This window comes from Pantherophis guttatus, chromosome 3, assembly GCF_059756535.1.
Source record: "Pantherophis guttatus breed Tessera chromosome 3, ASM5975653v1, whole genome shotgun sequence".
Taxonomy (NCBI): Eukaryota; Metazoa; Chordata; class Lepidosauria; order Squamata; family Colubridae; genus Pantherophis; species Pantherophis guttatus.
This window is the reverse complement of record NC_142065.1, coordinates 34,319,015-34,342,000: the sequence shown is the minus strand read 5'-3', so window position 1 is coordinate 34,342,000 and position 22,986 is coordinate 34,319,015. Positions and strand designations below refer to the sequence as shown.

Genomic DNA, 22,986 nt, shown 5'->3' with positions numbered 1-22,986 from the left:
CTAAAATACAAAGCATTTTAGAACAGTTTCTGCACAACTTATTAAATCAGAAACAAATGCTTTTCCCTGCAAGTGATCTAGAAAATGTCCTTTGTATCCTGACCTTTTTTTCCAGAAGCTGCAGGAGAAGCGCTGTATGCAAACAGCTGATTGTGTGGATTTTGACATCTATAATCTGATTCATATAAATGTATAGTTCTCGGATTCTCTGTTGGGAGCTTAATCTGAAAGCTAGTTTAGCAACAACCATTGTTTTTGAGATAATTTGAGTTGGCATTAAAATTCTTCGCAGTTGTTCATTCTCATATTAAAATCATCAGCTCATGTTGTCATCATTAAGTCATGTGGACAGATTCCTGTGAACAAGTCCTATAAAACAAACCTGCTTGTCATTCAACTACAGAATTCTACATTCAGCTTTTTGGAGGACAAATAGAAATGGATTGAAAATGTGATGCATTCTAAAAAGTATATTGAATTCTCTTATTTATTTAACAGAACTGACAAGAACAGCTCTTACAAAACCTTGCCAGCTTCCCACTCTTAAGCTCCCTCCCTGTGTCTTTTGAACATCTGAGCCCTACATGCTGTCTAATGCTGTAGAAAAGCTCTTGATTCCTGACCTGTAGCAGTAAATCTGCTTCTGCATTTGGATTTATTTCTGCTGAAGCCTACAGAGCCCTTCCAGTTCTTCCCTACATTTCTTACTTTATGAGCTGCTAATGGAGTTGGCAGGAGTCCTCTGCTAATGAGAGATTGCACCTCAGTGGGCTTATTGGAAATGAAAATTGTTAATAAATAAAGCCCTGAGTCTTTAAAGTCATGTTAACATTAATCAGATTAATATAAAAAGTGGGAGGGGAGAGTCTGGCAAAAGCTTAAGACATATTTGATTTCTCTCCTGCTGGTTTCCACTGGGTCTCAATTGATAGTACCTAAGTATCTAAGTATCTGGATTAATTTTATTTCCAAAACAAGTGAAGGAGCAGTTGTATTTCAGTGCTCTGGCCTTTTTATTAACAAGTCTCCCCCCCTTTTTTTATGTTAGCAGTTATAGCAGAATGAAAGTGATAAACCACTATTTCTGAGCATCTTGTCTCTTATTGAAGGAGAACTAATTAACAATAGACTCTTGTGGGCTTTGTTGGAGGTCACATTTTGTTCTTTGGATATTGCAGAAATAACTTTTTTTACTTCCCTAATTCACTATTATCAATTTTCATTAACATTAGTGTTGTGTTCCTTATGTAAAGTATTTTTAAAAATTGTTATCCTATTTAGGTTTGATATTCTACTAACCCCGCCCTTAGCATGGATGACTAGGTATCCCCAATGAAAAGAGCATAAGATGGTGACAATTTGAATATTTGGACCCTTCTGCAAAGCCATACTGGAGTCACCCCTCAAAACTTCTGCTCTCATTTTTACCACCGTGCTAGTGCTAGTGCTTTTCCTTTTATGTCCTATGCTGGGAAAAATGGGTGGTAAGGCACCACAGCATTTTGATTCTAGAAACAGGAAAGCAGGATGAGGTTGAATACCACCTATAACAGGATCAAACTAATAGTTAACGGGCTCAGCTTCTTGAGATCTACCCAAATCCCAAACCTTGCTTGTGGAAAGGGACTTGGTTTACCCCTTATATCTAGCCTTTAAGAGTAAATAGTCTCTGAATCTGAAGGTTCTATGCATAGCTACAGTAATGCTGCATAACTAAATTTAACTCCTAAAGCAGATAAATAGATAAAGATTCAGGTGAAGAGCAGCCTTGTGAAAAGTTTATAATACAACAACATTCTAGGTGCCTATTTGATCATGATTATTTATTTACTGCTTTCTGATATTTATTGAACTGTTTTTATATTGTTCCTGATTGTTCCTTGTATTTTTCTACAAACTGGCAAGAAGATTTTATATCCCTGGATTGATTTTATATTGCACTTTATATGGCTAAGACTTGGATTGTTAAAGGACTATGAATTTGCTTTTCTTTAAAAGTAAAATACTATAAACCCAGTTTGTTTGTATGTTCACAATTACTCTCAAACCGTTTCCATGCATAAAACTCTAACAGTACTCTGCTTTATAAGCCACAACTTCGGGTGTCACTCAACAATATCCTTAACAATTACTGACTACATTACCATGGGCTTGAAATGCAATAATGAATGAAAACAGTTTCAGCACACACTAGAAGAGAAATACAACACACTTTTTAAGAGAAATACCAAGAATTTTAAGAAAATAGATTTGAGGAAACCAATAGAATTGAATGGTTTTTGAAATGGCAGCTCCATACATAGGAGCACTAGGAAGGAAAATAGTAAAGTTATCATAAGGGATATATAAGAGCAGAAAATTATAGAAGTTCTTGATGGACTTCAGAGATAAGTTTATGCTGGATCTGAAAAACAAATTAAGGAGCAACATAAATGAACAAATCAATGAAGATAGGCAAATGTGTCCTTAAAAGGCCAGAGAATAATAGATTGCAGTAATTAGTGGGAAATAATAAAAGATAAATAAAAATAAAGTGCAAAGGGAAAATGTCATGTGTATAGCTAAGTATCCATGAAAATTGAAACAGGCGGGTGGCAGTACTGTTCACCAGTAAAGATGAGGAGTTATGAAGAAAGCTGATGAGTTTGGTTTTTGAATGTTGCATTTTTCAGGACTGATCAAATGTGAGAAATTGCAAGCAGGTAATAGAAAGAAAGACTGAACAAAAAAAACTTTTCTGGAGACACTTGCTAGAATCCAAAAACTCTTCCTCAAATATATTTTGTCCTTAGTGTTTTATCTGTGTTTTTAAAAATATTTTAATACTTAAAGTCATGGATTTGGTGGACAGATCCAAAAGCATTTAGAAAAAAAATTCCTTAAGTGACCTTCCAACAAAAAAAAAGGGAAAGCAGAGGAAGACTTTTTCTCCGTAGAAATTTTAAATGAGAGGCTAAATTAACAATTAGAAAACCTAAAACAAAATCAAAGAAGCTTGGGAAAGAAGGGAGTCAAATAAAAGATTGCTCAGTAATTTCAGCCAAAACATAATGATCAAGGAGACAAGGACAGGAATTCTTGAACTTGGCAATGAGTCAGCTATCAATGATTTGAGAGCAGTCTGAACCAAGACTGACGTAATATTTCAGAAGACCTTGAGATAAAAAAATTATAAACAGCAACAAAAAGCATCATGTCAAAGTATAAAAGGAAAATAGTTGATAAGTGGAAAAATAAAAATAGGTTAAGAGGTTTTTAAAAAAAACAAAGCAAAGGGAAAACATTAATTATTAAAACGAAGCAAAAATAAAGTGTGTCTACCTTTCAGATCTGCTGGTACTGTTATTAACAAAATTCCAAGCTTGTCCATGCACACTTGCAATTCTGGATATTACAGTCTCAATATATCTCTGAAGGAAGCTGGGATGGAGAATATTGAATTGTAAGAAAATGATAAATTGCTTATATGGCAGTAAGGAGATATAATGAAGGAGGAGATAGTCACCACGAATACAATGCATGTGGAGAGATTAGATTAGGACAGCAGAGTTTACTACAAAAATCCATGGGGACTAGTTTTATATTCAGTCCAGTTTCCAATCTTTGACAACGGATACCTTCAGTGATTTTAAGGAGATTGTATGAGATTCTGGAAGTACAGTATTCTGAGTATAGAGCAAACACATTCCTAAACCAGCTTGCTTCAGACTGCCTGAAACTAGCTAGCTACAGTTGCTTGCTAGGTAGGTAGGTAGGTAGGTAGGTAGGTAGGTAGGTAGGTAGGTAGGTAGGTAGGTAGAAGATAGATAGATAACAATTATTGGCCATGTGGTAACTCTGGACAGCTTGCAGTTAAATTTTAAAACATAAAATGTTAAAATCAAACCTTACAACTAAAGACAAATGGGGAGGGTGGAAGCAGAGTGGGGAGGAAATGGGATCTGTTGTTACTCAATCACCACCTATAATGATAGATGTAACTTTATTTTTCTCCTATCTGATGCAGACTCTACCAGTAAGATTTTTTTCCCAAAAAAGTATTAACTTCAAACCCTTTGGCCTCCAACAATTTGAAAATTAGTGAGTTTGGTGGTCTTTGTCATGAGCATTCCATTTAAGGAAATACGTTCCTGTTGAAACATTAACTATTGTAGCTGTATTTGCATCTGTTGATATTTTCTCCATGTAAGCTCAACATTCCAAATTTCAAAAAGAACATGATTTTTTAAACTCTTCAGTGCAGATTTGAATTCTTCATTTGACTAATAAAAATGTATTTGAAGCTGTCGTGCCTTTTTAAAATTGACAATAGTTTATTTTATCTTCCATTGAAAATACTTTAAAATAAATATTTTAATTGAGAATTGTATAAGAAATCCTGTCCTGTAAACAAAATATTTTATTTCCTTCTACCTGCTCTTTCCAGTCTTTTTTAATTTTTTGTTTTCAGGTTTCCAGCTAGTTTCACATATGAAAAACTATTATTTTTTTTCAAATTTTAGTATTATTTTAGGAAAACGGAACTGAAAAAAACTTTGTTCTCCAGTAGCAATTTATGTATTCATTTGTTTGTTTATTCATTCATTTATTTATTGGCTTTCTATGCCCATCTTACTAATACAGTGACTCTGGACAGCTACAATATAATAGAAGTTTTGTAAAAACAATTAAAATAGAATAAAATGATTAAAATTAAAAATCCAGATGATCTGTAGCCTTGAGGAAAGAATTTTCTCTATCCTGTCAGCCACTCCCAAGGTAATGGGCCCCTGTCAGGCCCTCAGGCAAGTGGCAGAGTCAAGTTTTTAGGCTCTTTCCAAAGGCCAAGAATGCGGGGGCATATCTCACTTGTAATGGGAGAATATTGCAGAGGGCGGGAACCACAGCAGAAAAGGCTCTTCTCCTGCCAGATGAAATTCTTAGGCCGACTGGATCTGAAGTAGGCCTTTTCCCCTGGAATAAACGGGGTGGGTTAATCCCAATGGGATAAAGCGATTCTTGGATTCCTTGCCATAAGGTAATGACCAATACCTCGGATTAGACTCAAAAGCAAACTGACAACCAGTGCAGTTCGCATAACAGTGGCATCACATACACCACTCAAGGGCCCCCCAGAACAGTCCACATCGCTGATTCTTTACCAATTGTAGTTTCCAAATATTCTTCAAGGATACCTCCATGTAGAGCATGTTGCAGTAATCCAACTGGGAGATGACCAGGGCATAAGTGGCAGTGAACAGGATCTGATGATCCAGGAAAGGGTACAACTGGCACACAAGATGAAGTTATGTTAAGGACCTCCTAGCCATGACTGCCACCTGTTCTTCTTATAACTATTACTGTAAAATATTGTATATTTTTTGACACAGATTTGTAGCTTCCATCTGTTCATATATGGCTAATTATTCAAGAATTAATCTCTTCATTGTTGTTTCCATCATATGATAACATTTTATGACTTTCTTTTTTGATCATGAAAATAGGGCTGTCTTGCTGAAAAATACAGTAAAGTATGCAAACTTTACTGAAAAGCAAAGTACAACTAGCAAATCCACTGCATGTTGCAATGAGGTCTCCCCCCTTTCCTACTTCCAAACTCTGATATTTGGGAGTCAGAATACCACATGACCTAGTTCAAAATAACTGCTAATACTGCTGATTAATGTCAGATTAGCACAGGATTATAGTGTTAGCCCATTATAACAGCTCTGCTGTAAGGCATATGGCATTTGAATTCAAGGGATGCCTTAATTTGCCAAGGATTACCTGTAGGAGAGTGTTAGCACATGAGAAAATGTTCAGCAATAAATTAATATTAAAAATATAGTACAATTTTATCTAAAAATACATTGCTGAATATTCTGCAAGGTAAAAATAAAGCTAACATAGAAGTGTTTAATATGATGGAAACAGTTACGTTACAAATTAAGGGTGATTTTTTTTCCCAGCATGGAACTTTAGTTTTTTCCAAAAGCAATTGATACCTTGGTAACAACCATGCCCAACTTGTATCATCATATAATTTTGATAAGATAATAAATACAATTTAATTTAAAAGTAATATTCTCCTAACTCAGATCCAGGAGATGGTCCACTCAGATGCTACGTCCTATGAGTCCAACCATCAAGTTCCCCTGATCAATCGACCAGGGATGTTAACCAGTCACATGAGTGCCCTCAGCCAGTCACAGCTGATTTCTCAGATGGGTTTGAGGAGTGGTGTTACACATGGTTCCCCATCACCCCCTGGAAGCAAATCTGCTACACCATCTCCCTCCAGTTCTACTCAGGAAGAGGAGACAGAATCACATTATAAGGTACGTGCAGCCATGCCTGTTTTGACAGACATAGAGACAGACAGTGGCAGGCAACCTACAATGGCAGAAATAATGAACTGCACCTAGAACAAAGGCATTCAGCCTTTCCAAGAGAGATACATACAAAGAAAGAGAATAACTTTTTTTAAACCCATCTGAAAAAAACATTTCTTAGCAAAAGAATTGGAATAGATATCAGGATTACAAATTGGTGTACAAATTATATCTGAAAGAGATTTTTCTTCCTAAATATTTTCCATCTTGATAAAAATGCTAAGTATATCATTTTGTACTACCCTTCCAGGTTAAGATTCTGAAATAAAAGTATGATTTATCACCTACAAGCATTCAATTCCACAGCTGAAAATGTTTTTTTTGTAGAGGCAAAAATTTCATATTTGGAGAATGAAAATAGGAAAGCATAAATATTCAGCTGGGATTTTAATTAAATAGCTTGCCAGGTCATTATCAGAACGAAATAACAGAAAATGTTTTCGCTGTACTTAAACCTAGATAGGAGGGATTTTTAAGACATAATAAATAATAAGTTATTTAAAGCAGATGATTTTGCTTTGTTAGTGATAAATATATGCTGAATATGTTGTAAGGATGTAAAGAATGTTTGCATGTTAACATAGCAATTTGTAGGAAGAAATGTGTTTTTATACTGGATGTCTTGTTAAATGAATATTCATATTTATTTTGTCTTTGAAAATAAAGTCTTGCTAAATAAATTTACATATTACCTATCATTTTTTTAAAACACAAGTCATAGCAGAGTAGCTGTAGCATTTTTTTAAAGGATGAAGACTCTACACTGTGAAGGAGAGGCAGACGTTTTATGTTTCACCAACTGGAGAACCTCCTCCTGAAGCTCATACCAAGATGAGCTAGCCATGAGAACATGACTGGTAGATCTACTGGTTCAGAGGAGGGGAGCATGAGAGGGGTGGGGGAATCTTCCTTCTCCCTCAAGTGATCAGTCATCCTGGGCCAACTGTTTTGAGATCTACACCTCATTGGAGATAATATATTAATGGCTGGTGGCAGGCAGAGGCTATTCCTTTCTTTCTGCTATCTTTCTTTTTACCATGTTTTCTGCCATTCCTTCTCTCTCTCTTCAGTGCCTGAGCCAAACTGGTTGTTTGCTAACATATTTTGAAATTACCATAAACTATGTAGCAAGTGGTGTCCTGAATATATATATTTGTATGCTATATGTATTTCCTAATTGGTGGCATGTGACAGTCTTGGCTTGAAATGTTGTCTCTATGAAAGATCATAACATGTTGAGCATGAGCATGGTTGGAGTAAAACTGGGCTTTGCTTGTGTTTGTTGAACAGTATGCAAACTCTGCCAGTATCATCTTTACCATTAGAAGAGAAATGTGTATGTTTCACGATATGATTAAAATAGTTAAGTTAGTCTACATTATCTCTATCTTATTAAAAACGATGGGAAGTTCAGGTTAATATCTCATGATGCTCATCTCATGATAATCATAGTGTGTGGAAAACAGCAGGTTGGTATATTAGTGTGATAAGTGATAAAGAGCATAATGAAATGAAATAGAAAGAATATAGCTGTGTTATGTGTCAGAAATCAGGACAAAGGGTAAAATTGTAATAGATTGAATAATGTTTGTATGATGTTGTGTAGTGATGAATAATAACAAAAGGGGAAGGTATAGGTTTAATTTGAAAAAGCTGTACTGTATGTTTGGCAACAGAACTGATGTTATGTAGACTGTTGTGGATATAGCTGAAAGTAAGAATTCATAAACTGATGAAGGTTGCATGTTATACAACCAGTTAATGGGAAAAATAGAATAAGCAGTAATTGGTTTTAGGAAAAATTATGCAACATCCTGAATGAATGTGCTTCAAGGGAAAATTATTTCGTCAGATAACATGACTAGATGGCTGGGACTGAGGCAAAAGTATACCCAAAAATAATGAACCACTCAAAAACCTAGGAACTGTAATTGTTTAATTGTTTATTGGCTTAGATTTTTCTTTTGAAAAAGATGATTTAAGCATACAGTATCTGTTCATATATACATATAAGAGAGGAAAATATAAATGTAAAAGTATGTTTGGTTTATTTATGATGAAACACTTAAAGAACTAATTAAGGAAACAAATGTGATTAGAAGCTCTGTATATACTTTATATACTGTATAGTGTGTGTGTGTGTAGAGTTGCCTGAAACAGAATGAAAATAATTATGCTAAAATTGTGCTGCATGTGTTAGTATCCAGTAAAAAGAAAATAAAAATATTGAAAGAATATTGAAAAATAATACACCTATAAGTGTGGTATTCCTGGATACATATTAACCTAGTATGGCTGGGTGATTTGTTTTATGACAGGATTTGTTACTTATAGGAATAATAAAACATTAAAAAAATAATTTAAAAAGAAGAGGTAAAGTAAAAAAGTGAATAAAGAAATGAGTGGGAAATAAATGTGGACTTTGTGATGTATCAAAAGGGACATTGGGGTTGTTTTTTTTTTTTAATTTGATTTATATGCCGCCCTTCTCTGGAGACTCAGGGCGGCTTACAATGCGCTAAGCAATAAGCGGGTTGGTTTGGTTATATTGAAACAATGAATCTTTGCAACTTGAAACAATCAAGTTGCAAAAGAATTAAATGAAGGAAGAATGAATGGGCCAAGGGAAGTCCAAGAAAGCCATGGTTGGATGAAATCTGAAAATCTTAAAAATACAGTAGTAGAGGTAAGGAGTTTAAAGAACTCAAGGCATTTCTGGGTGGTCTAATTGTATATGGACATGATAGAACAAATATATGTGCAAGTGTAATGAACAGTGTTTGTGTACACTAAATTTATCTATATTCACTGTTTTCTTATTTGCTATGTTTCTTTGGTTTATTGATTTTTATTTCACTTCTACACTTTGGATAATGTCTACATTCAAATACTGTAGCTTGAGCATCTTCAGAGCAAAGATATCAATAGCTAACATTAGCCTTTCATTTGAGAATAAGGAAGAGAAGACATTTCAGGAATTGCTAGTTTTGCTTTGTCTCCTTGAAGCTAACTAGATGCTGGCAGTAGTTGAAATCCAGCATAGAGTCTGCTTAAATGTAAATAGGGATAAGATTTATGTTATGTGTATGGGTTCAAGAATATATACATACAGACAGTGTATCACAATGCTAAATAGGATACTCCAAAGAAGAAAAGTAGTAACATATTTTCCACACAATAATGAAGCATAAAGATATTTCTATGAAACAAAAAAAAAAATAGTGAAGGTAATTGTATGGCTGTGAACCTTTGTCATTAAGAAAGAATAAGAAAAGAAAGACTTGTTTGAATTATGGATTTGGAAATGGTTTCAAAGAGTACCATGGACTGCAGGGAGAATCAATCATGAATGAATTGCTTCCTTAAGGTAATAGACAACTATTAAAAATTCACAGACTTCGGGCATGTGTGTAAGTGGATAATAGATGAGAAACAAAAGGAAAATAAAAAACTGTTAGAGAAGATTGAAAGAAGAAAACTGCAGATAAGGTAGATAAATAGGTTCAAGTAAATTATTTTGTTGTTAGTAGGTCAGATCACTTCACACAGGTAATAATTTGTCTATGTGATTACTAGGAATCATGATCAGTGACACTTAAGGAAAATAAGTATGGGACTGATCCCTAACTGACCAGAATTCCCAACCCCACATTTGAAAGCTTTTATGGAAAGCTGATTATATGTTTCACCTGCACTAGGTAGACCAAACTCATAAATCAGATTCACTGGAAGGCTTCTTTTATTGTGATTGGCTACAGTAACAGAATCTTGGAAATCTGATTGTGCTGTGCCTCCTTCTCCTCCTTATAGTTCATTGAATTAGGGGAACATCTGCCTGAGTTGCTTCTGAATGTTTTTTCATTGTGGATTTTAAAAATCCTTCAGCCCCTTTTGCCTAGATAACAGTTCCTGCTTATCTCCATCAAGGTCATCTTCCTTATTCTCAATGTATGTCAGTTAGAAGTATTTCCACTATGCAGGAAATTATCAAAAGGGTAGAATTAATCTTATTCATTCTCACAACCCTTTCATATAATCAAAACTAAAATCTGACAAGGAATCTTTTGACTTGACAAAATTTGCAAAAATGCACTTTAAGAGTTGATACCTGCCCTATATTGCAGGAATACTAATCTGTTTCTCTAGAAATAATATAAATCTCTTTTGATCTTTAGATTTACTATGATGCTATATTTTTCACATAACCTATTTATCTCATTTTTCTGGTGAAAAGATATCCAGAACAATTTATGTATGATCAGTGAAAACAAGACAATTCTTGCACATACTTTAAAGCACATAGTAAAAAAGAAAAATGAAATGAGGATGGAAGAAGAAACTTGATTTGTTTCTACTCCAGCTAGTCACAATAAGAGCTATTGTTATTATGAAGAGTTAGAATAGAAAAAAGTAAAGTAGAAAAACATCCAGGGTCCTGGTAAATTCTCTGTGGTTTATCCCCCCTCCCCCCCTTTTTTTGCTACAGCAAATTGGTATTGGCTAATATATAGTGGAGTTTACAAGCAGAATTCACATGTCTATAATGACTACAACATCTTTATTTTCTCACAACCCTAACTTGTGGGTGAATTCACAGATGACAGTAAGCAGAAACAGATCACATCACTTTTGTACCATGCCACTGTCTGCAGAATCGACCTTAAAAGCTCTGTTTTCTCTGATTCTAACATTTTGCATATATTGCTTAAGTCACCCTTTCATATCGAAAGAAATGTGCTTTACAGAACTGAAAGCCAGTGGCGTAGAATTGGTTAAGTAGAATTGCAGATAATCAAGTCCACTTTTAATCTTGAAAGACCTGGTTGATGGGCTAATCTATCTCTCCCAGCCCCAAAATATCGTATCAGATCCTTGTGGGAGGATCTAACTAACTAGGAGAACCCTAACCCACAATGAAACTGAAGAAGGCTGTGTTTTGTGTACCACCTTGATTTCTGGGAAGGAAGAAAGGATATAAACCTAACTAATAGATAAATACGCCAGGATAAATACTGCAAAGCCAAAAGTCCATATATGAATAGAAATCTTTCCCTTCCTGTGAATGATAATAGGAAAAACAAAGTGTGCAAATACCATATTTTTCGGAGTATAAGACGCACTGGAGTTTTCAGCATAGCTTGATTAACACAAGGAAAAAAAAATCTGCTCCAGCAATTTACCTCTTTGCAACAAGTAGCAGAGCTCTGCGCAAAACAGCTGAGAGCAAATCAGCTGAGAGTCGGGAGGCTGATCCAATCAACTTGTGCTAATTAGGTTGTGCTGAAGCTGAAAGAAGCTGTTTTTTCTTGCTGTTTGCTTGCAAGGAGCTAACTGCTGTGAGGCAGAAGCCAAAGTGGGGGCCAGTGGGTGGGCGGGGCTACATTCGTTGGATAAGACGCACCTAAATTTTCACCCCCTTTTAGGGGGGAAAAAGGTGCGTCTTATACTCCGATAAATACGGTAATAACTATGCTCATTCATAGTCACCTATTGCAATTTGTGCAAAGATGCATTAAAAATAATAATGGATGCCACTTTGCAGGAAGTATTCTACTCATTTAAGATGAATACACATTCCTAGATAACATTCTATTTCTTTCACATTTCTAGTACAGTGCAGCTATTTCTAAGTCACAAAACTAGATGGTTATATTCTTGTGCATCTGGTCCTTGTAATGAAGGGCTATCATCTGTTTTTTCTGATAATAGTGAAAGTAACCAACATGACTACTGTAAGGGTTCCCTTTTCTCTTGGATTAGAGTGTTGACTATAAATGGTATGCTTATAGATCCATGTATAATGATTTTCATAATTTTTTGGCATCACTGTGCTTCATATGTTCCATAATTAGCTATGAATTCTGCAGGAACATGTTCTAAGAGTTTGGCACCATGGAAGCAATGAAATTTCAAGTATTTCTGCCTTCATTAATTTCTTTGTTAAGTAAAATAGGAATCAGAATGTTGTCCTTTTACATGAGATTAATTCTGTAGCCTTCTGAATATTATCAGTGATTACTAAAGCACACAAGTATGTGGATATTATGGTCATTTAAACTGAGAGGAAAACAAAGTGACCAAGATGAACATTCTGAATAATGATGATGATGATGATGTCATTAGAAATAGTAGTGACTGGCAGCAGGCATGCCCTGGCATTGAGCCTAGAATTGGGGTTAGTTTATGTTACCTGAAAATGTTGCAAATCCTTCCTTCAGCAGTCACCTCAAGGGGATGAAATAAAGAAGAATCTCATTTCCCTCCCAGAATGAATATGGTGGGAAAAAGAAATGATTGGGAGTTTCTACTGGAAGAGAAAAGGATATTTGATCTCAATTTCCTCCCTCTACTGCAGTGTTTATCAAAGTTGGCAACTTTAATACATGTGGACTTCAAATCCCAGTTCTAAGTAGTTTCTGTATCTCTTTTTTAATGCTGCCTTTGTTTCATTCTAGAAGTTTAATCTGTTTTCCACTACTTTTTCATACAGGCCATATACATTATTTTCCTGCACTTGCTCTACTTTCTTTCTCCCTTTTCTTCTATGTTCATTTTTCCCAAAATACCCTTTTGACAAAAAGTGACTCATTCAGACTCATCATCCTTGTATCCGCTGCCAGTTCTCTAAGTCTTTCATCATAAATATTCAAATTAAGTTTTTCATTCAAATAAATGTTTGTTCCTTTTCCATGTATACATATGAATAAATGTACAAGTAGTTCTCAATTAATGACCATTTGTTCCACACCATTGAAATTATGGTGGTGCTAAACAAATAGTATCAAACGTTAGGGCTGCTATAATGCACACATATACACACACCAGCTGTCCACCCACAGTTATAGGAGTGTTTTAAAACCGTCACCCGCCTATCTCCCCCCATATTTACCTGTTTGGATTTCTCAGAGATAGCTGTAGTGTTGAAGTAGAGGCCCAGTCTTAGCTGGCTGCCACTGCCTCTCAGCCTCTTATTCAGTCCAGTGCCATTATGCTTCTGTCAAAGAATGCTACCTCAAGCTCCATGTCATGACCAGCCATGCCAGCACCTCAGCAAACAGTTCTAGCCATTTGCTGTTTGGCTGCTCTTTGCAGGCCCAGTTGCATCCAGATAATCTTTAGCTTCTTGACTGGTCTGGTCCTATGCAAGGCAGCTGCTGGCTATGCCGAGCCTTTTTTCCAAAGTTACTTACACCATTCTCCAAATAATACATTTCATTCTCGTGATACTTTTGAAGGCCTTACAACCAGCAGTGAAATCCAGCTGGATCTATCCGGATCGCACGAACCAGTAGTGCCGGCGGCGGGAAGCTCCGCCCACCCACGGGGCATCATTACATCCCGTTTTTGACCCTCTGCGCATGCACAGAAAGCTCTGCACATGTGCAGAAGAGGTGCACACACTCACACTCCCGAACCGGTAGTGAAGGTAAATGCATTTCACCGCTGCTTACAACACATCACTAATGTATTTTATATCATCTTTTTTTGCACCAGTGCAGTTGGACTGATATAAACTGTAATCTCTAACCGCTGGCTCAGGATCTCTGTTCGTGGGCCAGCTAGGGTGTCCATTTGCATGCCAACCAGAGCTTCTTTTTGTGCCCTAACTAAGATCTTGTTTCATGAAAAAAGACCTGGTTATGCTGACATGAAAGGACCCTTCTAACCAGGGGTTCCTTCTTTTCTGCCAGCATAGCCAAGACCTTCTTTCATGCACCAGCAAAAGAAGCCTGGTGCATGAAGGAAGGACCCAACTATGCCAGTGTGAAAGAAAGACCGTTCTAGTTGGGGCTGTCTCTCACGCATTAGCAAAAGAATCCCAATGGGGCCAAGTGGCAACTGCAGGTAGATGAGCAGCCAAAAGGGGAGTGGTGGGAAGAAATAGATAGGCAGGGGAAGTTCAAGAGGAGGCAGTCAGTCCCTTACCTTACCAAGGGTTGGGGCTGGGAGGGATCAAACTGGGAATGGTTTGGATTGGGATGGATACTCCCCTAATGACCAGTAGGATTCGATTTACAATGACAACAAAGATAGTTGGGATTCCCGTTGCTATATGATGTAATCAAGTGACATCACTTTATGACCCCTTTGCTTAGTGATGGAAATTTCAATCCCAGTTGCTATCATTAACCAAGGACTATCTGTATATCATATATTCATGGAAAGGTCTTCTATTTTAATAGCCAATAATGACAAATCAAGTAATGTGCACATTTGTAATTGAACCTTTCTTTAAGATAGCAACTAAAATGTATGGTGTATGTAATTGTTTTAGATTAATCACATAGATAAAGAACAGTGCTGGGTCAATAAGTTATCAAAAGTAAAGGATGTTCAAGGGAACATCTGTAAAAGTAATTGTATATTTGCATTGTATTTTGGAAACAAAGTTGAGAAAGTTACCTGGCATGCATGTCCTTAAACTACTCCCAGTTATCGTGTGGGTTTTTTCTCCCCAGTTCAAAATCAAATATTATATTTTTTCTAAAATAAAAGTGATTGAAGGGGGGGGAAATAATATATTTTTCTTGACTCTTTGACAGGCAACTGGAGAGAAGAGACCTTTGACAGATCTGGGCAAGAAACCCAAAAACCAAAAGAAGAAGAAAAAGAAGGATCCTAATGAACCCCAGAAGCCAGTGTCTGCCTATGCCCTCTTCTTCAGAGACACACAAGCAGCTATTAAAGGACAAAATCCCAATGCTACCTTTGGGGATGTGTCAAAAATCGTTGCGTCAATGTGGGATAGTTTAGGAGAAGAACAAAAGCAGGTGAATGTTTTTTCCCTATCCAGTTACTGCTTCCCACCCACCCCCTTTGATAATGCCATATTTTATTTTCATTTATCTGATACATTATATGCCCACTCTATTTCTTAAGATGGTAGTGATAGTTGTTTTACTAATGTAAGCTATTTTCTGCAGCAGTAAAATTATCAATTATCTTTTCTTCCACATACCTCCATCTTATATTAAAGCTAACATTTTCAGTAAAAGTATTGCCTGAAAAAGCCTTAGGGGTTTTGAGCAGCTTGTAAATTTTAGTAAAACCACCCCCATTCCTGAGTGCATTTTTTCACTGAGTATGTCATTACTTGTCTTCTGGATGGTGATGATAGTTATTGTTGCAGGTTTATTTTGTTGTTTTTGTTATCAAAGCTATTTTCACACATAATTTTGTATTAGTTGGTTTATGCACTTTCTAGAAGCCTGCTTCAGTTTCAAAACCAGACTATGCATTACACTGTAGCAAAAACACAGCCAATAATAAAAACACAAGACAATAATGGGTACCATGTAGTATTATATGGAGCAGAAATTTGTGAATCTCATAGTTGTTATTGTTAAACAGTGTATTAAAAGTTAATTATCTGTTATTTTTGATACATGTTCACAAATTGAAATGATGCATCCTTAAAGTTGTATCTTTTAAATGTGGACTTTGGAAATTGCTATTTTGAAATTGATCTCTCAAGTAGAAGTTATAAAAAATGTACATAATATTAGATTAGAAAAATGTTTTTTGTGAAGATTGGGAGACGTGTGAATGCAGAGACATCTTGATGGAAAGATGTGTATCCTGCATTTTTCAAGAATCCTTGTTGCATAGTTAAGCTCTTTTACAGTGCCATAGAATCACATCTGAAGGGCAGGAGGCTGGACCTTCAGGACCATGTAATCAAGTCCAACTCCCTGCTCAGTGCTGGAGTTCAGATTGCAGCATCCCCAACAAATGTCTGTCAGGTGTGGCTTGAAGACTTGAACATATACTGTGAAGAGAACCCAATCTTCTCCCTTTGTAATGGATTCTACAATCAAAGTTGACTTGTCATTAGGAAGTTTTCTTAAATTGTAGCTGGAATCTGCCTCCTTGCAGCTTGACCCTTAGTCCACGTCCTGCAATCTGGGATGATAGATAATAGTTTCTCCTCTCCAGGGATTTGAAAAATCTATAAAATGCTAATTGGTTTTAGTTTCTATTGCTTCATTAAATTGCAGAGGTAATTTTCACTGCAAGAGTTTTGCCATCTAATAGCTGAATTAAGGTTTTAAGGAACCTTGAAAACTTATTTTTTTTAAAAAAAATGTATTATTCAGGAAATCTTATACTCACTTACCTAGAAAAAGGAAGTAGCATCTCTAGGCATTTTATTGGCAATAAATGTGAAAATTATGTTTCCACATTTTGTTTATTTCAGTTTAGATGCTAACCCAAGTTTAAACCAAATCTGGGCAGCTCACAATATAAAATGCAATAGAAATGCTATACAAAATAAAACAAGATGGGGATCTGATTGTTTGATGCAAAAACCCATCCAACAGGGGACTCTATTCACCCTAGCGAAGTCCTGGGATAACTTGCAAGCTTGACAGAATGTAAACAAGGTGGAAGCCATGTAGATGTTCACCTAGGACACCAGAAATTTCCTTTCTTTTCCTTCTTGTAATCTGTTTTAAAGCATCCTTTTAAGCCTCTAAAGATTTTTAAGATTATGGAAAGGATTGGAGAGAGTTCTGCTGGAAGAAACAGCTCCATCAGTGAAAAGTACTCTGTATCCTTAAGAGCTGTCTCATCTTTTCTGTGGGTTGCAATGCACTGCTTGGTGATTTTTTTTTTTTTAAGACACAAACATTTCCTGAGAGCCAAGATCCACCCACTGGAAGGGTTCCAAGAAACTGCATTTAGGGAAAACAGAAGCAGGTGGAAAAACCATTTAAAATTAAATTTGTGCTTTAAAATGGCTCTGCATTTTATGTAGCCTTGTGTTGAATGACAAATACCATATCTTCAATTTTAATGAACTTCCCCTGTCTTTAAAAAAAAATTAATTTTCAAATTTTCTTCACTTTTGTGACTCATTGGCAAACAGTACTGATGATTCTCTATTATTCTTGGTCACGCATTGGTATTTTTATAGAATTACTTTTTGCTGCTAACTTGTCTCTATTGCCAGTCCTATTCACCCCACATTCCGATCTAACAGTAGAAACTTGATAGCTTTACAACTGCAAGAGATATATAGGAACTCCTTTGCTACCATTTTTTTTTACCCTTAATGTTTAAGAATTGTTTCTGTCTAATATAGTTGAGTGAGTTACTTTCTATTTGGGCCAGAAAGAGGTTTCTGTTCAAACTTCCACTTGTCCTGATTCAGCAAAGATAAATAGAAATATATTTTGAATTCTGTTATCAGTGGAAAATCTAAATTATACAAGAGGACTGCTTCCATTGTATTTTTCAAAACACTTAATAGTAAGGTAGGGGACCTCAGGGACACATGTAGCATCAAAATAAGGGAGATTTATTAATATATTATGTACATAAAAATTTAAAATATAACATTTAAATTTCACTGAAAACATACCAATTAATTGTGTCTTTGATAATTTCCCATTAATTCTTAATTTTTTTCTACAGTTCCATATTGGATATCCATATTGATTTTGTTGTTTAATTTGTTCCAGCTTCCGTTTCAGAGTCAGTGCCCTTAACTTGAATTAATACTTGCTGTCTTCCAAACTGACCAAATTCTGACAAGCATGGGAGACAGATTCTTATTTATATGAGCATGTGGCAACCATTTATTTCCCAGAGAGTTAGTCTGAAAAGGAATAATAAAAGATAGATTGGCAGACAATGTATAGTCTGTCCAACTCCCAATGATTCTGGGTGGCTTACAATTAAAAAAAAAAACCCCTTCCAAAGGCAAAAGAAATAATAAGTGCTCCCCAAAGCAACGTAGAACCAAAAAATGGATCTAAGGTGGCTCAGCCTTCACTCTGTCCCAAAATTAAGGAGAATAACCAAGATTACAGTAGATTTCTTGGGGTCTTCAGTTCTATATTCAGCTGAAGTTCCTATTTGGGTATCACTGCTGAATTAATGAACAGGTATCCTGAAAGAGAGAAATTATAGGATATCATCATTATTATCCTTTAGCAAATCTCAGAAAGTGAACCTTCATGTTTTAGGGAATTTTACCTCAATTATTTTTGAAACAGCAAGAAACTATTGGATCTCCCACACAAATTACTTTTTCATGATTGTAAATTTGTAAAGCTTTGGTTTCACTTTATCATGCTGGAAATAATAATAGCTCTTGCCAGATAAATTAGTAGAGCTTGATTTGATTTAGGCCTAATTCAAACAACCACATTCATTGTATTACAATATGGAATAACCATTTCAGTTCAAGTAAGATATATGATCTTAAGTCAAAAGATATGTACTTTACATAAACACAATCCCAAATTTCACACAGCATCACCAGATGGGGGGAAAAACAGCCAGAGTGTTGATCCTTAGATGAACCCTTTGATCTCACTCCAGGGAATTCTAGATAACTGTTATTTATTCTATCCTGGAGAAATATCTTGTTAGAGGGCATGACTTTTATTTAGCAATTTTCTGGTCTTATCAGCATTCAGACATATGTTTCTCAGTTGCCCTATTGTATGTCTCAATGTGTACTTTTCACACTATATATTTTTACCTGTCTAATTTTTTTTCTTAACTGTTGGTAGATTTAGTTGATCTGAATCTCAGATTTGTATTCACATCCTAATTCATGCCATAAAATATACTGTGTGATCTTGTACTATTTCAGTATAACCATTAGATTTCTATGAGAATAAAAGATGATAAGCATATATTTGTTAAGGAAAGGCTGGATGACAAAGGCAATAAAATAGTAATGAGAAATACTACCAAGAGATAATGCCTACCGAACGAAAGCTGTGTCTTGGGAAAGAGCTTTTTGTTCATGGGAACAAAGTGCTTTATTTAGGAATCTGGTGACTTGGTTTTCCTTATTCTTCAAGTCTCCCTTTGCTTTAAGCAGATTTAGTGAGAAATCAGTTTAAGACATGATTGATGGTGGGCATTAATGTCTGAGGTTGGCTTAAAATTATAAACATATTTATATTTTTAGAAAAATGTTTTAAAATTATCACACTGAAGATTAATTTCTTGAGCCAACTGTGAACATTTGTACTTTGGTTTGCTGGCTGGAAGCTTTTGTATGAATCCTGCTAAGTTCCTTTGATGTTCTTCCTGCATTCATGTTCAAAAAACTATCACATAAAGATTTAGGGATGGACAAGCAATAAGGAACACAGGGCTTGGTGCCACTGTATTTGTGAAATCAACAAACAGTATAAATAAGATCAGCTTATAATTATTACTGTTTTCATCCATTCATTTTTTTTTTTTTTTTGGAACAACCACCTTTTAAGTAGCTTTCCGCAATTTCACTCTGTAATGAACCATTGTTTACATAAGGCAGCACAGTGTGGTGATCAAGGAAAATCTCTTCCCCCCTGAAGCAGCAGTAGTAGAAGAATTATCCAAACAATGAGATCAAAATGGCAGCTCTCAAAGCTGGGTGATAGATTAATATTAATTTGATGGATATTAAACTTGGCATTGATACTAACTAAAATGAGCTACCATGTATCCAGCAGATTTCTTGTTTATCACACAGAGGGATAAGACACTGTTTGTGTACACTTGAAGATCAAAGCTGGGGATATTTATCTGCTGTGGAACAGGTGCTGCTACTCCTACAAAGCAAATTTACTTTCTTTCCATTGATGAAGTAAACAAAGTAAAGATTACATATTACATATTCTTCATTGCAGTTTTATTGTTTGATATATTTCCCCCTTACTAAAAGGCAAACAAAAAGAGGAAGGAATTATGTTACTTATGCAAAGAAAAAAATAATGCAGAGCTATGTTTAAAGCAGTTGTTACTATTGCTGCCATTTATTTGAATTTTTGCAAAAAAAATATCAAAAGAATCTAATATTTTTGTTTGTCAGTTGGTGCTTGTCTCATATTGTTCCTTTCTCTTCTTCTCATCCCTGGCTTTTTACAATGAATCTTCATTTTCTCGCTGACACACTTATATCTAAATTTCTCATTTCCTGCCTTTTTTATTTATATCTGTTGCTTGGTGATTTGATCATGCTGTGGAATACAGGATTAGCAATCTCTCCGTCCTTGGGTTTTCATCAAGGACACCTGTTCTGCAAGTTGCACAATTTCTTCCCTGCCTTAACCCTTTCAAGTACAGCTTCTGTGCAGAATATGCACAGTTTTCTTCCTTGTCTTAACTCCTTCAATCATCAATCTTGTGCAGAAATGTATGTAGATGCTTATATGTGTGGGCATATATGGGAAGCTCACAACATTAATGTTTTTACCACTGTACTTTGACACAGGCTTTTCTAAGAGGCTTAGAGAAGAATCTAAAGAATATGTGTGTGCATGTGTGTGTAATACACACATATAAACACACATTCTTTTGACCTTACAAAAAATGTAGCAGCTGTTCCTGTGTAGATAGTTCTTATCTCACTAAAACATAACATGTTAATGATTGTTATCAGCCAAAGAAGTATCTCTAATAATCTACCTTCATCTCTTTCAACTTTCAAAGCTCATAAAATGCATTACCACCATAAAAATAGATTGGCCCCTCAGTTCACAACATAGCAGATTTTAACTCTAGATTGAAATAATGCAAATAAAATTCTGCCCTGCTATGGGAAGAGAGTTGGATTTTTTTAAATGCCATGTCTAAACAGAATCAAGAACATTAATTTTTGTTAACATTAGCTCCATCTAGAGGAACTGGGGTTACATGGTGATTTTCTAGACTGGCATGGCTCATACCAACAATCTTAGTTCTACTTACAATTACAATGGATACATTCCGTAGAAATTCTAAACTTCATGACGTGTGCATGTAATATGAAGCCTGTAGTATACCAAGTCTAAACATTTCTTTCATTTCTCTTGTTGTGCACACATGTTATAGCTTGTTAATTTCGTTTGCTTTTTTGATGTAATTCAAAACTCCACAGACACTTAAGAACTGTCTCCTAATACAACAGTTCAGATCTTTAATGAGCACATCATTTGTTTGCTTTAGATCTCAGTATTCAACCTCTCCCATTAAAAAAGGTATAAGCACTGCTAAAAGAGACTTTAGTCTGAAACCTAGGATAAATACCAGTCACTGCAAACAGAATTGGAATGTACAGTTAAATGGTCCAACTGTCTTAAGACAACTTTGCATGTCCATGTTTTTCCCAGATTGGCATATTGATCTTATCCAAGTTCTATTTAATTTTCTCTTCTGGGTTTTTTCTTTCTTCCACAGCAAGGTATGAAAGGAGTAACTAGTGTTCATTTGAATGCCAGTGATACATTCTGTGGCACTGTGGACCTCAATAAAGCAACTCCCATCACTCTCTGCTAGAACAATAAAACATCCAAGACAATTAAGTTTAATGTAACTGGTTTAGACACCTCCTTACTCCACAGAGGAGGGGGGCCGCGGTGGCTCACGTGGTAAGACACTGGGCTTGCGCATCTCTAAGGTCGGCAGCTCGTTGGTTCGATCCCCGTGTGTGAACAAACCGTGGAAGGGACAAGAAAGGAACCTCCCCAGTCTGCCTACTGGCAGTCAGGCACCCCACGGGTAAACAGATAAACCACCCAAAAAAATTTCCTTTCACAGAGGCAGCCAGCCACTTTGGTAATCCCTGGCTAACATGTGCCATACACTAAACACCCCCCCCCAAAAAAAACCCAAAAACCCTCCAAAAAGAGTCTAGACACTGTACAAAAACCCCCAACAGAATAAAAATATAACATAATACATATAAAAGAATAAATAGAATACTATAACTATAAAAGAATGAACAAGAACTGATGGCAGATCTGGCTAACCATATGGCACACACACATACATGCATGCCAGAAGGGTAAAGGTCACATGGATATCAGGTGGAATCTCATTCCAATGTATTTAAATGAATTCAGGTTTGGAAACCACTAGTTTGAGAGATCATCTTCACCTGGCATAGCCAATGGAAGTTATTGGGCATTATTGCAATTACAGTCTGATGTTACCACAGGGCACCAGCTTGGAAGGACTATTGTAAGTAAGATGAAACATACATTTTCCTTTTCAGTACCTGGTACAAAAAATGATTGAAGACAAGTAGCCAATATGAATACTTGCATATGTATTGGTTTTCAAAGAAGCTTAGTTTTTTTCATCAGTGTACTGATTGAAAAGCATTGCCAGAAAGCTATGCAACATCTGTTCATTCATTTTCCAGAATAATTTTTACAAGGTTATAGAAATGTGCAGCACTCTGAATTTCTTCTGAGGTTATATTTTTAAATCATAGATATGGTACTCATATCTCTAAAGTATGGCAATCAGTATTATTTAAATTATGTTTATATTAATACTTGTTTTTATATTTGCAAGCTTTAAATTTATTATTACTGACTCAGGGTGATTCCAAAATACTTTAAACCAAAGCCTTTACAATATCATTTAATTATTTATTAAATATTATTTGAAGAGGCTTTTCCTGCAAAAGATATGGCAATAGTAACTCTGAGATCGAGATACAAGCCTCCTTTTCACTTCAAACAAATTAAGGCTCTGAACATTCAAGTTCCATTCCAATTACAGAAATTGTTAATAGAAAATATGTGTAGAATTTTTTACTTTAATTCTTACCACTTTTCTATCCAATGGCATATCGGGTGCTTGGCCATGGAGAAGTCAAGTTGGTAGAAGTAGCAGT

At 35.6% G+C, this 22,986-nt stretch overlaps 1 protein-coding gene across 11 annotated transcripts in view; it reads left to right on the top strand.

Annotated features, from left to right (window-relative positions):
* TOX2 (TOX high mobility group box family member 2) overlaps positions 1 to 22,986 on the top strand; it is a 261,657-nt gene that overhangs the window by 208,451 nt on the left and 30,220 nt on the right. For 9 of the 11 annotated variants that reach the window (XM_087889233.1, XM_034414059.3, XM_034414055.3 and 6 more), the window contains 2 exons: positions 6,078 to 6,317; positions 14,915 to 15,142. In XM_087889233.1, coding sequence (XP_087745359.1) covers positions 6,078 to 6,317; positions 14,915 to 15,142 — 468 coding nt within the window. The remainder of the gene's footprint in view (positions 1 to 6,077; positions 6,318 to 14,914; positions 15,143 to 22,986) is intronic. The other 2 variants (XM_034414062.3, XM_087889235.1) reach the window with 1 other exon arrangement.